At 17.0% G+C, this 14,836-nt stretch overlaps 1 protein-coding gene across 1 annotated transcript; it reads left to right on the forward strand.

The window, feature by feature from the left end:
- Window positions 1–13,941: 13,941 nt before the first annotated feature.
- On the forward strand, window positions 13,942–14,310 carry PRELSG_0025900 (hypothetical protein; the record flags this gene model as incomplete). Its single annotated transcript, XM_028675523.1, has 1 exon — window positions 13,942–14,310. One exon carries the CDS (start codon window positions 13,942–13,944, stop codon window positions 14,308–14,310), a length of 369 nt encoding a protein of 122 aa, XP_028531149.1.
- Between the last annotated feature and the right edge of the window lie 526 nt (window positions 14,311–14,836).

The raw sequence follows: 14,836 nt of genomic DNA on the forward strand, positions 1-14,836 counted from the left end.
TAACTAAGTATACGTTTATATATATATATTCGTTTTTATTATATATATATATACTGTTTTCTTATGATGCATAATATTTAATTGAAGTTAAATTTTACTGCATCTTTTAATAAACTTATTAACAGTTATAAATGAGTTTTTATTTACAAAGAATTAATATATTCTTTTAATTAAAAACATACAAATAATTTATAACAATTTATTAAGTCAAAATTTTATGATATTCAATGTTATTTCAAAAAATATACATTGAATAATACATAAATATTTCTCTTATCTCTTAAGTTTTTAATAAGTTAACATTTCTTTCTTTTAATTTTTATTTACACTAAAAATTAAAACATAACATAACATAACATTCATTTCTTTTAATTTTTATTTACACTAAAAATTAAAACATATTATAACATAACATTTCTTTTTAAAAAAACTCTTCCCAAAAAAAAAAAAAACTTTATAAAAAAAAATATTATTAATTTTTTTTTATAATTACAAAGATGTATATATATGTAAAAAAAACAAACAAAAAAAAATAACTTTATATTTTTTTTTTTTTTTTTTTTTTTGTAGGACTAGCGTCAGTGCATGACTAACTTGTACGTATACAACTAGCAACTAGCTTAGCATGCTACAAAAGGTTAATAATACCTTTTATTAACCAGCTACTAACACATAAATTTCATATGTATAATTTACATAACTAAGCAGTTATCTTTTCAGATTCATTTACTTACTTTAATAAAAATATCCTTTATTGTTACTAAAAAATTAAATATTCATTAAAATTATTAATTATGTGAAAATTATTTAATTAAAGAAAGAAAATGTATTTAAATTATAATTATTAATATCCCTTTAAAAGGTACATACAAATTAAATATTAACAAAAAAAAATACTTTTTGTTTTTCTCTAAATTTCGAATTTAACTTTTATTTTAAAATTTAATTCAATTGGCAAGAAAAATTTTATAAAAATATTTCATGAACTACCATCTAATCATTTATAAAAAAACAAAAATATATATATATCTTTTTTTTTTAAGTTACTGATGGATAGCTAACTTGCTATTTTCCGTATGAGCAACTATCATTCTATAAAAGGTTAATAATGTTTTTTATTTATCATTGATTAAAAAAACGGTTTAATAAAGAGTATACAAGATAGAAAACATTAATTTTATTTATCATAAGAATGCTTTTATGATAAACGTATGAAATAAGTATATTCTATGGCTATGGTTAATAAAAAAAATTCTATTAACTTTTTGTAAAATAAAATGAGCTACCAATCACGAAAATATAAGATAGCCACTTACTGAAGCTAGTTAAAAAAAAAAATAATGTGATAATTTTTTTTTGTTTATTTTTTTTTTATATACATTTTTGTAATTAAAAAATCAAAAAATTAAATTCTTTTTTTTTTACTTGTCGATTGATGTTTGTTCGAATTAAAAAGAGAATTAATTTCTACTTATATAAAAAACTTAATATATGAAAAAGTATAATGTTTATGTTGTATTTAATGTGTATATTTTGAAATAACATTGAATAAATCAGAGTTTTAATTTTTGTTATTTATTTAAATTTTGTGTGTGCGTTGTTAATTAAGAGAATATACTTATTTTTTGTAAATAAAAACACATTTATAAAAGTAAACATATATCTGTTAAGCAATACAGAATAATTTAATTCAAATATTGATATTATACATTATAAAATACCAATATATATATAATAAAAATAAATATATATATATATATATATAAATGCATATTTAGTTATAAATGCTCTTTATTAATTTGTTTGTTCAATACTTGGTTAATAAAAGATATTATTAATCTTTTGTAGTACATTAAGTTAGTTTACTAGTCGTGTATATACAAGTCAGTCATGCATTAACGCTAGTTAAAAAAAAAAAATAGAGTTACTTTTTTTTTTGTTCGTTTATTTTATTTTATATACATCTTTGTAATTAAAAAAAAATTAAACTATTTTTTTTTATTTTTTTTTTTTTTTTGGATAAATGTTTATTCAAAAAAATTAATTAGATAATTAATTTTTACTTAAATGAAAAACTTAATCGATGAAAGTATAATGTTTATGTAATATTCAATGTGTATTTTTATTTAATAACATTAAATGAATTATATTTTGACTTGTGTCATTTGTTATAAATTAAGTGTATGTGTTTTTAATTAAAAGAATATACTTTTTCTTTGTAAATAAAAACTTCTTCATAACAATTTAACATATTTATTAAAAGGTACAGTAAAATTTAATTTAAATTAAATATTATACATTATAAAATACCAATATATATATAGTAAAAATAAATATGTATATATATATATAAACTCATATTTGTTTATATGTGCTCTTTATTAATTTTTTTGTTTAATACTCTAGCAAAGTCATTAAGCATCCAATTAACAAATCATATATATATAATAAATTAAGTATATATATATATATATATATATATATATATATAAATCTGTATATCTAGCTACACATTCTCTTTATTAATATGTTTGTTTAATATTCTAGGAAAGTCATTAAACAGGCAATTTATAATATATAAATGTTATTTATATTTTAAAAATCTGTTGGCAATAAATATTTTTTTTTTTAATTTTCGTTTAATTATACAATTTTAATGGAAAAATTATTATAAAAATTTTGATCTATTTCTTAAAATTAAATTAATTTACTTGATGATATGCTTGGATTACCCAGATGGCACCTAAAGTATATTAATTTATTGGTAAAGATCTAGGATTGAAGATAGTTCTCTATTCCTTCAGATAGCCTTCTGTTGAACACACAAAGTAGTGAAGAAACCAATAGTTGGACTTTGTTGAAATCTTATATTATAAATAAAATATTTAATTGGATTATCATATTTTATTTTCATTTATATATATATTTTTTATCTAAAAAAAAAAAAAATTGTAAATGTATAAGTGATAATAAAGAGAAAAGAAAATAAAAGAAAATAAGAACATTTCTTTGGGTTATTATACAACTAATTCTAATACATAAAAGGAGATTATTTTATTATAATTAATATTAAATTCATTATATAGACTAAAGTAAGTATAATAAAAATTAAAAATAGAATTTATTATGAAAAATTAATATAATTTCTTTAAGAAATAAAAAATGAGGAATTAGAAATACTGAGATAATAATATTGGTAAAGATATAATACATAGTAAATATAATTAATTTAAAAGAACCATAATATATAATAGTGAATAATTAATTGTAATTAATGATTAATATCCATGAAGAGTATCGAATATTAAAATAAATTTTATAAAGGGAAAAAGTTGCAATTAAATGTAATTGTATTGAAAATAATTATAATATTTATGGTATGTTTTAATTTATTATTTTAATTTTAATACTTAATTTAATGATTTATTTTATATTTTCATTAAAAATTTTGTACAATTTGTTTATTCGTATATACAATAGTGACATTATTTTAAGATTTTTCTTTATTAAGGTAAAATTTTAATAAGCAATATAATAGAATAGAAAAAAAAGTTTAAAATTGAGTCTTAAGTTATATGTAAATTAAATTAAGAAAATATGCAACTATTAAGTACTTTCAAAGTATGTCAATTTAATAAAATATAGTTATTATTAATTTATGAATATTTATAAAATAAAAGACAAAATACTTTTTCGTATATATCATAAAGATTCATTTATAATTTTGTTAAACCATAATAATAAAATTTTTGAAATCATAATATTTATATAAAATTTCATATATACATATTTTTGTTACATAACTTATTTGTGATTAAGAACATAAAGTACAACTTAAGAAACTCATGAATAATAGAAAAAAATTGATTTATTTTTAATATTTTAAAAAGAAATATATAAAATTTGTAGGTAATATATTAAGTGAAGTTAACAGTAATAATATAAAAAAATTTACATCAATAGTGTTACCATTTGATAATCCTTTTTTTTTTCTTAAACATATAAATGAGTATAAAAAAAATAAAATAGATATCATCAAAGCAAATTTTCTTTATTCTTTTTTCAATAATAAGTATTATTTTATGTAGAACAAAAAAACTCTTATTATTTTTATATATATATGTATATTTTTTTTTATACTTTTATTAGTCCACTTAATTATTTTCAATGAATATCTTACGTATGATTTTATTTTATGTTTCTGATAAGTTTTGAAAGTTAATGTAAATAAGAAAGAACTAAAACTATTTGTTTAAATAGAAAAAACCTACTTAAAAAATTGAAAGGAAAAAAAAGAATCAATAAATAAAATTATAACACATAATACTTATTCAAAAAATAGTGCGAATATTGAACTGATGTTAACAATTAATAAGGGAAAATAGCAAAAAATATTTTAGTACAAAATATGATAGAAAAAGATAAAAAAAAAATTTATAAAAAAAAATTTGAATTTTCAAGTATATATAAATAGCGAATATAACACTTTTTATATATATTAAATCTACACAATGAATTATATGAAAATATATTCTTTATTGAAAAATTTCATATTTATTTTAAAATACATTTATAATATATATATATGATAAGCACCACAATTATATTAATTCTTATATTGTTATATATAGTGGTGTTCAAATTTTAAATAATTTTTTTTTTATTATTAAAAACATTAGTATTCTTAAGTTAGAACTACTTAAACTTTTTAATCTCAGACTATGATATTTTTTTGCTTATTTTCATTTCTATATTAATGTAATTTTGTTTACAAAAGAAGATTAGAAATACGTTTTTATTAATGAGTATTTAAAAAGATTGATTCTTCTTTATAATGAGATGCCATTAATATATAGAAATTAATTAAATTAATATATATGCATTCACATGAATGGACGATAAAAAGTTGAAACATGGAAACAAATAAACAAAAAAATTAAAAATTGTAAAATTAAAAGGAACAATATAGGATTTGTTTGTAAAATGTGATTCTATTTCAAAATTATTGAGTTCTAATAAACAAAAAAAAAGAAGTCATATTAGGGATATTAAATGTTGAAATAATGAAAACAAGAAAAAAAAAAATTATAATGTTTTTTATAAGAAGAAAAAGGATTAAATCATTTAAGAAAATCATTAAAAATATTTTTTCAATCATAATTTAATATTATGAGGTTTTTCTATTATATATAAAACAATGCCAGCATAAATGGAAATTCATTGGACACATTTATTAAGAATATGAAGAAGTTTTATTAAATCTATTAATTCTATATTTAAAATGAATCGTTTGAATTAATTTTATGATTTTCTATAATCTATGAATGATTTACATGTGAAAATATAGAAAGATAAAGAATTAAAATGCTTAAAGTGTATTCATAATATTACAAGTAAAAAAAATCAATAAAGTCAAAGAATATAATAAATGAATATGAAAAAAAAGAAATAAAAAAAATTTGTTTTTCATTAAACATTTATTGCATCACAATGAGATAAGTCATTTTTTGTGAAACTTACAACTATACTTCTGCTTACACATTATTACAATTTTTTATTTGAAGATGCATAAGAGATATTTGAATAATGCAAATAGTCTTTGATTAAAATAAAGAAAAAATGGAATTGAAATAAGTAAGATTGTTCCATATATTACAAATATTTTTAAGAAAAACACCAGATAATATATATGCATTAAAATTTTTTTTTTTTTTCAAGATATCCTTTATTAAAATAAAAAAATTTAAGTTATTTAAATTGTGATTAAGATTAAATAAATAAAAATCAAATTAAAATATATATATATGCAATATAATTTCAATAATTAAAATTTATTTCATTCTGATTTGTATTTCATGGACAAAAACTTTACAATTTTATTGAAAATTCAAAATAAAAAATACAGCATAATAAAAACAAAAGAATCTTTTTCTTTTTTTTTTTTTTTAAGAGTATAGTATTTTTATTTTTATTTTTATTTATTTTTAAGGGAAAATATTCATGTATTTAAAAAATTCAACTTAATTTTTTATCTTGGTAAATACTTCAATAAAAAATTATCTATATAAAAAATTTTTTACAATAATTTAAAGAAGACAATAATACATCAATGGACTTGTTTTTATGTGTGTAATATTGAAAAGTAAATATTAATTTAAAAATTTTTTTTACAATATTGTACGTTTTATTATTATAATTTTTTTTTTATAATAATTTTTCCATAAATAACCCCCAAATGAAGTCGTTCACCTGCTTGCATAGATATATTTTATAATTTAATGAAATTATTTTTTTATATAATTTTTAATATGGGATACATTTTTAAGATTTTTTCATTTCAAAATAATTTTTTAATATATTACTAAATGTATGAACTTAACTATAATTTTCATATAATCTTAAAATTAATTTTATAGAATTATCAAATTATAGTAAATCATTAAAAAATATTTGATAAAATATTTACTAAAAAATTTTAATATATTTATATTTTTACTCTATTGGAATATTCTTCTTTTGGATTTTTACAACAAATTAAACTAGATTAAATTCATTAAATTAAGAATATTTGAATTTCTTATTTACTATAATTGGCACTTTATTTTGTTAAGTTAAATATCAAAAAAAAAAAATATATATTTAAAAATAATAGAAATTTATGATGCTAATAATGCAAATTACAGTTAAATTATAAGTATAATATATTAAATGAAATAATAAAGAATTAAAAAAAAAATAATAATAAAAATTTTTAATGATAAAAATATGGGTATGTATAAATTGCAAGATTTACAACATTTTAATGATTATGTAATGTCAAGATGATTATTAGTGGTACAAAAAAATTAATTCATAATAAAAATTAAATCTTTGCAAATTTTTATTTAAAGAATAAATTAAAAAAAAAGACACAAATGTAAAGTCAAAAGGTAAAAATGTATTTTAAAACAAGGATAACACACAATATAAACGTTGTTATCATAAAAAGGATGGTGACATTAAAGATGTAAGTTATAATAGCGAGTACACTTTCGCAATGATATATATTGAAGCGTTGGTAACTTTATTACGTTCTAGAAATATAAAAAAATAACGATGAATATGAGATTCAACGTTTACAACTTAGTTTATGAATAAAAAAATAAAGATAATAAAAATCTGGAAAATATAAAAAAAGCCATAAAAGGGAACAATTATTAAAATATAATTAACTATTTTTGTATATTCTATATTTTTTAAGGTAAAAAATATATAAACTAATTGTACCTTGAAATGTATACAAATTGTGTTAGTATGGTGATGTAAATAATAGTAATAAGAACCTTTTAAGTTTATACTTAATTTGGATTCTAGAGAAAATGCTGGCGTTATATAAATGAAACGAAAGAAACGAATGAAATAATTTTAGAAAGATTTGTATATATATATATATATATTTTTACATATTTTTTTCATCATATTTCATTATATTAATATTTTAGTCATTCAATTATATACAAAACTTTCACTGTAAATATTTAGTATAACTGTAAAAAGTATATTTAGGAAAGTATACGGATAAAAAGTAGGAGAAAAAGGATATCCTAAATTAAATGAAGGATTTTAAATAATAGTTATTTATGAATAATATAAAAAAAAAAAAAAAAGTAATAATAAACAAAAAATAAAAATTTATAATTAAATAATATTATACAAAAGTTAGCTGAATATCGAATTATACTATGAAAAGACTTAATTTTATTATAAGTACTAAAATATAATATATCTTGTAAAATATATTTTTTTTTATAAGTAAATAAAAATAAAATAAATAGATAATTTTATCATGTATTATAATTTACGTTTACCAAATTTTATATTATTAATATTGTTATTTAAAATATAGGGGTAACAAAATCAATGCATTTTAATATTATTGCATATAAATATGATGCAGTAAATGTTATGATAATTAGTTATTATTAGCCAAGTGATATTGGTGTTTATATAATATACGTATTGTATATATGTATAAGTGATAATAAAAAAAAAATAAAACTCTTGATGTTTATTAGTTCACATATATACATTAAAACAATACATATATAATAATAACTCATTAAATTAAGATAACTTTTATTTAGTCTTAATAAAAAAAAAAATAAGATCCATTAAATTTTAATTTTTAAAGTAAAATTTTTAAAATTTTTATTAAATACTCTGATAGATTCTGTGTCAAAAAATGGAATATATATTATATCGATGAAGGTAATGATATATATAAATTTTATGAAAAAAATAGAAAAGAATAAAAATATAAATACGAAATTAAAATTTTCTATTTTTTCATATATATTGTTTAGGTGATTTCATATGATTTCATGAATTATAATGAAGAGATTAGAAATTTAAATATGACCTAATAGATTTATCCTTCTAAAAAGCTTGAATTATTAAATAGATATGCTATTTAAACTTATTTATTGAGTCTTAAATTTCATCCTTTATGAAGCAGTGTGCAGAAAAAGAATTATACTATGTAAAAGTTTACATATTCCAGAAGAATGAATAAATTATATATTTTTTTTTTTTGTGATTCATACAAGTATAAATATCTGAGAGAGAAAACTTAGAGTTCCATAATTTACAGTAAAGGGGAAATGAAAGGGGTAAAAAAAAGGAAACCATTTTAAGAGAAAAATATTTTTAAGAACATAAAGATATAATTATAAAAATTCTAAACAATATTAAATATTTTAGATAAAATGAAGCTTTAAGATTAATATGTTATGATTCAAAACTAAATTTGAATTTATAAGTTAAGGAACAATGCCCATATATGAAGCTACATCTGGAAAACTAAAGAAAATTTTAAAATATTTAAAATATAAATAAATATTGTTTTGGATGAACTAGATAGAGAAAAAAATGAAGATATAAAATAAATAAGGATGAAATGGAATTTTTTCTTTTAAACATGATGCATTTTCATCTTAAAATGTTATTAGTGAAGAGGAAAGTTAATAGATATCTCAACTAAATAAAATAATTATGAAGCCTAAAATGGTTCGAATAATATTTTTAATAGCTTACAAAAGGTTTAAAATGGCTTAAATTAAAAAGAAAATAGGCATAAAATAATTTATGTTAAATCTAATAATATTATTAAAAAAATTCAAAGAAATAAATTAAAAGCAAAAAATGAGCAATAGAAAAAATAGAATCTGTTATTTTCATAAAAAATATATAAAGTATACCTAAAAAGATTAAGAAACTAATCATTAGTAATAATTAATATTGTGAAATTATTAAAAATAAATGCAATTATATAAAAAAACTCATAGATTCATTAAAAAAAAAAAAAATCAAATACAAAATGAATTGAAAATACATATATAAAAAATTGATCTATTAGAAATTTTGTTTAGCTAATTTATTACTAACTACTTAACAGTAATGTAGAGTTTAAATGAATTTAAAATAAAAATGCTTATGCTTATTGTGTATTAGTTTTAAGTAAATATTACAAATTTTCTTTATATAGGGAAAATTTATTGTCAAATAGTTATTAATATCTTTATTTTAAATATGTATTATTTTAAAAATTTAATGAATTGTGAACTAAAATGAAGATCATTTCAAAAGAAAGGAAAAAAAAAAGGAAATGGAGACAATTATATGCTAAATAAATTTTTAATATTAAATAAAACATTAAACGAAAATGATAATATACTAAAAGAAACAAGAAAATATAAAGTATAATATTATAGAATAATTATTCAAAGGCATAGTAAAATAAAAAAAAAATATATAAACAATAAGGGGAACGTTGTAGAAGTTGAAGGATATATAAAAAAACATAAAAGTTAAATACTTATTGTTTATCGTAAAAGTACAAGTGAATATACATTAATAACTAAAAAATTTATGAAAAAATTAAAACTTAATAAAAAATGAATTAGAAACAAATATAATAAAAATAATTAAATCAAAAAATATAAAAAGAAGTATCCTTTTTATTAGGAAGAAAAAAATTATTAAAAAAACGTAAACTATTTACACGTACAAGGAGTTCTGACCTGTCAAAAAAGAAGAATGAAAAAATATCGATTGCATTAAATAACTACATACAATAATAAAATAAAGTACAATACGCCCAAAATATTTAAGAATATTGAGTATAATAAAAGAATTAAAGAATTTTTATTTGATTTAATACTCCAATTTTGTTTTTAATTATATAATATATAAAAACAAAGGAAAAGGAAAGTTTCATTCTAGTAAGGATAAAAACGAATAAAATGAAAAAATACAATTCATGTTTCTATAGTTATTAGAAGGCATTTTAGTTAATCTAATAATTTTTTTTAATTATAGTTTGCACTATTCTATATAAAAAAAAGTATACATAAATTGATATTAAAAAATAAGTAGATATTAATATTAATATATATTGTATTAACTTATATGGTTACAATAAAAAGATGTAAGACAAAAAAATATTTTTTTATGAATAAAATCTTAATATATTTTATTTTTAATTAATATTTATATTTTAAATATAAACTTTGTTTTTCTATTGAATATTACTGTTTTTTATATTTTTTTTTTACACAATAATTTTGGGGTTTTATTATTATTTTATTACTATTAAGACACCATTTTAAACATAAACTTTATTTATTTTTATATTATAATTTTCTTAATATAAAATAACACTTTTATCATATGTTAAATAGTAACGCGATTGTAATATTTTAAAAAATCCAAATAATACATATATTTATCTTTTAAAAAAGCAAAAATTCTAAAATTTTAATTTATTATATTTTTTTTTTTTTAAATTAATATATTTCCTTAACAAAAATAAAATAAATTGTATCATTTTATGCATAATAAAAAAAAATATAATGTCAAATTATTATGAAAACTAAATTTCTGAATTAATTACTTTTGAAAAAGTATAAAAAAAAATAACTTTTATGTGTTAATGATTTATTAATTGCCTGTTTAATGACTTTTCTAGAATATTGAACAAACAAATTAATAAAGAGCATGCACAACTAAATATGCAGATTTTTATATATATATATACTTATTTTTATTATATATATATTGGTATTTTATAATGTATAATATTTATATTTGGATTAAATTATTCCGTATTGCTTAACAGATATATTTTTACTTTTATAAATATATTTTTATTTACAAAGAATTAGTATATTCTTTTAATTAAAAACACACACAATTTATAACAAATAACAAAAGTTAAAACTCTTATTTATTCAATATTATTTCAATACATACACACCAAATACAGCATAAACATAATACTTTTTATTTATTTAAATTTTTATGTAAGTAAAAATTAATTTTCTTTTTAATTCGAACAAAAGTCAATCGACAAAAAAAAAAAATAATTTTTTTTTTTTTTTTTTAATTACAAAGATGTAAGTAAATAAAATAAACAAAAAAAAATATCACTTTATATTTTTTTTTTTAACTAGTGTCAGTGCATGGCTAACTTATATTTTCCTGATTAGTAGCCCATTTTATTTTAAAAAGGTTAATAATAACTTTTTTATTGACCAATTAACATAAAATTTATGTAATGAAAATTAAAAAAAAATTTTTTTTTTCTTGTTATTTAAAAGAAAAAATATGTTATACAACTTAAGTTTTACTATATTAATTATATTTAGTATTTAAAATGAAATTATTAAATAATACTATTAAAATTTTAATTTCTGGATAAATAGGATTTATTTTTTTAAAGTAAATATTTCATTTATATAGAAATAAGTGTATGATTAAAGAAATACTTAGAATTTCAATAATAATTTTATAATGTACATTAAATTTAAAATTTTAAAAAAAATATATTCTTAAGAATCTTTTAAAAATAATGATTTTCTAAATATGTTAAAGACAAAAAAAAAAAAATCCAAAACATAAATTATTGGAACATATAATACAAATTAGAGGCAATAAGATCACTCATGAATTAAGTATTCATGATAATTCATTCAATATAGCACATAAAAGAAGGAAGAAAAAAGGTATATATGATGTTTATAAATGTTATTTTTCTTTTATGTAAATATTTCAAATATACGTAGATTTATATAAAGAATTTTGCCATATTTTAAAAATTATTTTTATAGTATTTTTTTTTATTATGCAAACGTAAAATTCTTTACATATAATGGTTAATTGGAAACTAAGTTCTTTGAGTATTAGATTTATTTTATAAATAATTCAGTGGGATATACATATATATATAATGTAATTGCAATATATTTTTTAATTTTTAATTTATTTTTTAAATTATAAAACTTGATCTTATATCTACATGAATTTTTATAATGAAGCAAAATAGCTCTATTATAAAAAAAATGAGAGAAGAAACAATTTAAATAGTTTCATAAGAATGTAAATTGCTAAAAAATCTATATGTGATATATGAAAATAGATTAATTTATCTGATTTTAAAATTTCATGGGATAAAAAATTCTTTTTGGTTAAATAAAAAAAAAAAATAATTCAAATTTTAGGAGTTATAAATAATACAATCATGAAATTTTCATTTTTGCAAAAATTTGCTATATAAAAAAAAAATAACATTAAAATTTTTATTATTATATTTTATGATATTGAAATAATAATGATTTCAATTTTATTAAATGTAAATTAACTATAGAATTAGTGAAGAATATTATTTATTTATGATGCTCTTCTAATGCATAGATAAGGTGGTTACATTTTAAAAGTACTAAAAAATAAATTCAATTTTTTTCTTATATATATTTTTGTTTTTTTTTGATATATAAATTTATATAATATATAAAAAGGGATAAAAATTTATTTGTAAAATAAATGAAGATCATAATTTTCTTTGTCTAATAAAATTATTGTGTAAATCAAGATAGTAATATATGCTATTGTAGTGCTTAAAATATTTTTATGAATGGAATACGAATTCATCATATATATATATGAAGTTTTATACTATTATAAACACAACAAAGGAACATAAAAAATATATATTTTTTTTCATAAAAATTTTAAATCCTCAAATTTTTGTATGTTTTTTATTATCTTATTAATAAATGCACTGATAAAATATATATATGAATAAAAAGTACTCCAATAATAACACTGTATAAATGTAAAATTTATAAAATTTTCGAATTGAATATAGTAAGCTAATATATTTAATATAAATATTATTCACTTTTTAAAAGAATTCTTTTTTTTTTATAATTTTTATATTATTATACAAGGAAATGTATAATTTCGAGATATTTGTTGCGATATTTTTTAGTAATATATAAAAAAAGGTAAATATATACATATATATATATATTATATCACCATACATACTTTAGAAAATTGCATGCATTATTTATATAGTGAGTTAAATAAATTGTGATTTCACTAAATATAATAATTTGATAATTGTAAAATTTTAATTTTTCACTTGAATAATCATTGGTAATATTCATTTTAAAAGATACTATTTCTACGTGTAATATATTAATCACAATGTATGTTTAAAAAAGAAAAAAAATTATTTTTTTTTTTTTAAGATATACAAAAATTATCAAATATCATTTATTCAACTTTTACTCTTCACTCATTTGAAATGGCACACTAGAAAAAAAAAAAGATAATATAGTACTATTACGGTTCGTAAATATCGCATGCACATTAAAAACATACTAGAAAAAAAAAATAGAAAATTAATAAAATTTTAAGAGCAAAAATTATTTATATTTTTTAAAATATTTCCATAATTGAAATTTAAAACAAAAAAATAAATATATTATTGACAAAATTTTTTTAAATTTTTTCCTAGGAAAAATAAAAAAAATTTAATATCTATCGATAATATAATTCACTTATTGTATTTATTATTATAAATAAAACCTTTATTTTTAAATATTCTTTCGCTTCAAAATGAGATTTTCAAAGATATTTAGTTTCTTCGCTTTTATTCTTTCTATTAAATTATTAAATCGTTGCCATTGTGACGTAGGAGAAGGCGGCGTAGTTGATACAACAGTAAGTGGTCCAGGTTTTCATAATCCAAGTGGTACGTCATCAGAAGAGAATATATTGGCACAAGTTACTGAAGATTTGGAAAGGAAGAGAGCAAAGGAGAAAATAATATTCATTACATCATTAGTTGCTGGATTATTAGCACTTGCAGGTACTGTAGTAGGAGTAGGAGTATATGCTTCTAAAAGAAACAAGGGTAACAATCCGGAAGATCCTCAAAAAAAAGAAGAGGAAAAAACTGAAGGGGGAGAAGAAGAACATAAATAAATTCATCAAAATATAAATTGAAGATTAATTTCTATATATATATATGCAAGTATTTATACATTGCTGCAAGATATGCTAAGGAATTATTAGCAAAATTGGATATTTATTTTTTAGAAAAATTAAAAATTAGTCTCCTTAAAGCAAGAAGACTTTAGGTTTTGGGAAAGTTTAGTGTTTTTTTTATTTGAAAGAATTTCACGTGTTCATATTTTATTTTTATTCTTTATATATATATATATATTGCATAGTAAATATTTAACTTTTTTGTGAGTAAGAAAAATTTTGTATAAGTGAATTTTTTATTTTTTTTTATAAGAAAACTTTTATTTATTAAAGACGGTGTATTTTTACGTTTTTCAATAATTGAAAATGTAGTGTTACTATTAATTAAAGTTAAATGGAATATTTTTATATTTTCATAATTAAAAATATTATTCCTTGATTTGTCAAGAGATTTATATAAAAAAAAATTTTTATAGTAATTTTTTTTTTTTTATCCTAATTATTTTGGCTTTTAAATATATAT

The sequence above is a fragment of the Plasmodium relictum genome (genome assembly GCF_900005765.1).
Source record: "Plasmodium relictum strain SGS1 genome assembly, contig: PRELSG_00_v1_363, whole genome shotgun sequence".
In the NCBI taxonomy this organism is placed as follows: domain Eukaryota; phylum Apicomplexa; class Aconoidasida; order Haemosporida; family Plasmodiidae; genus Plasmodium; species Plasmodium relictum.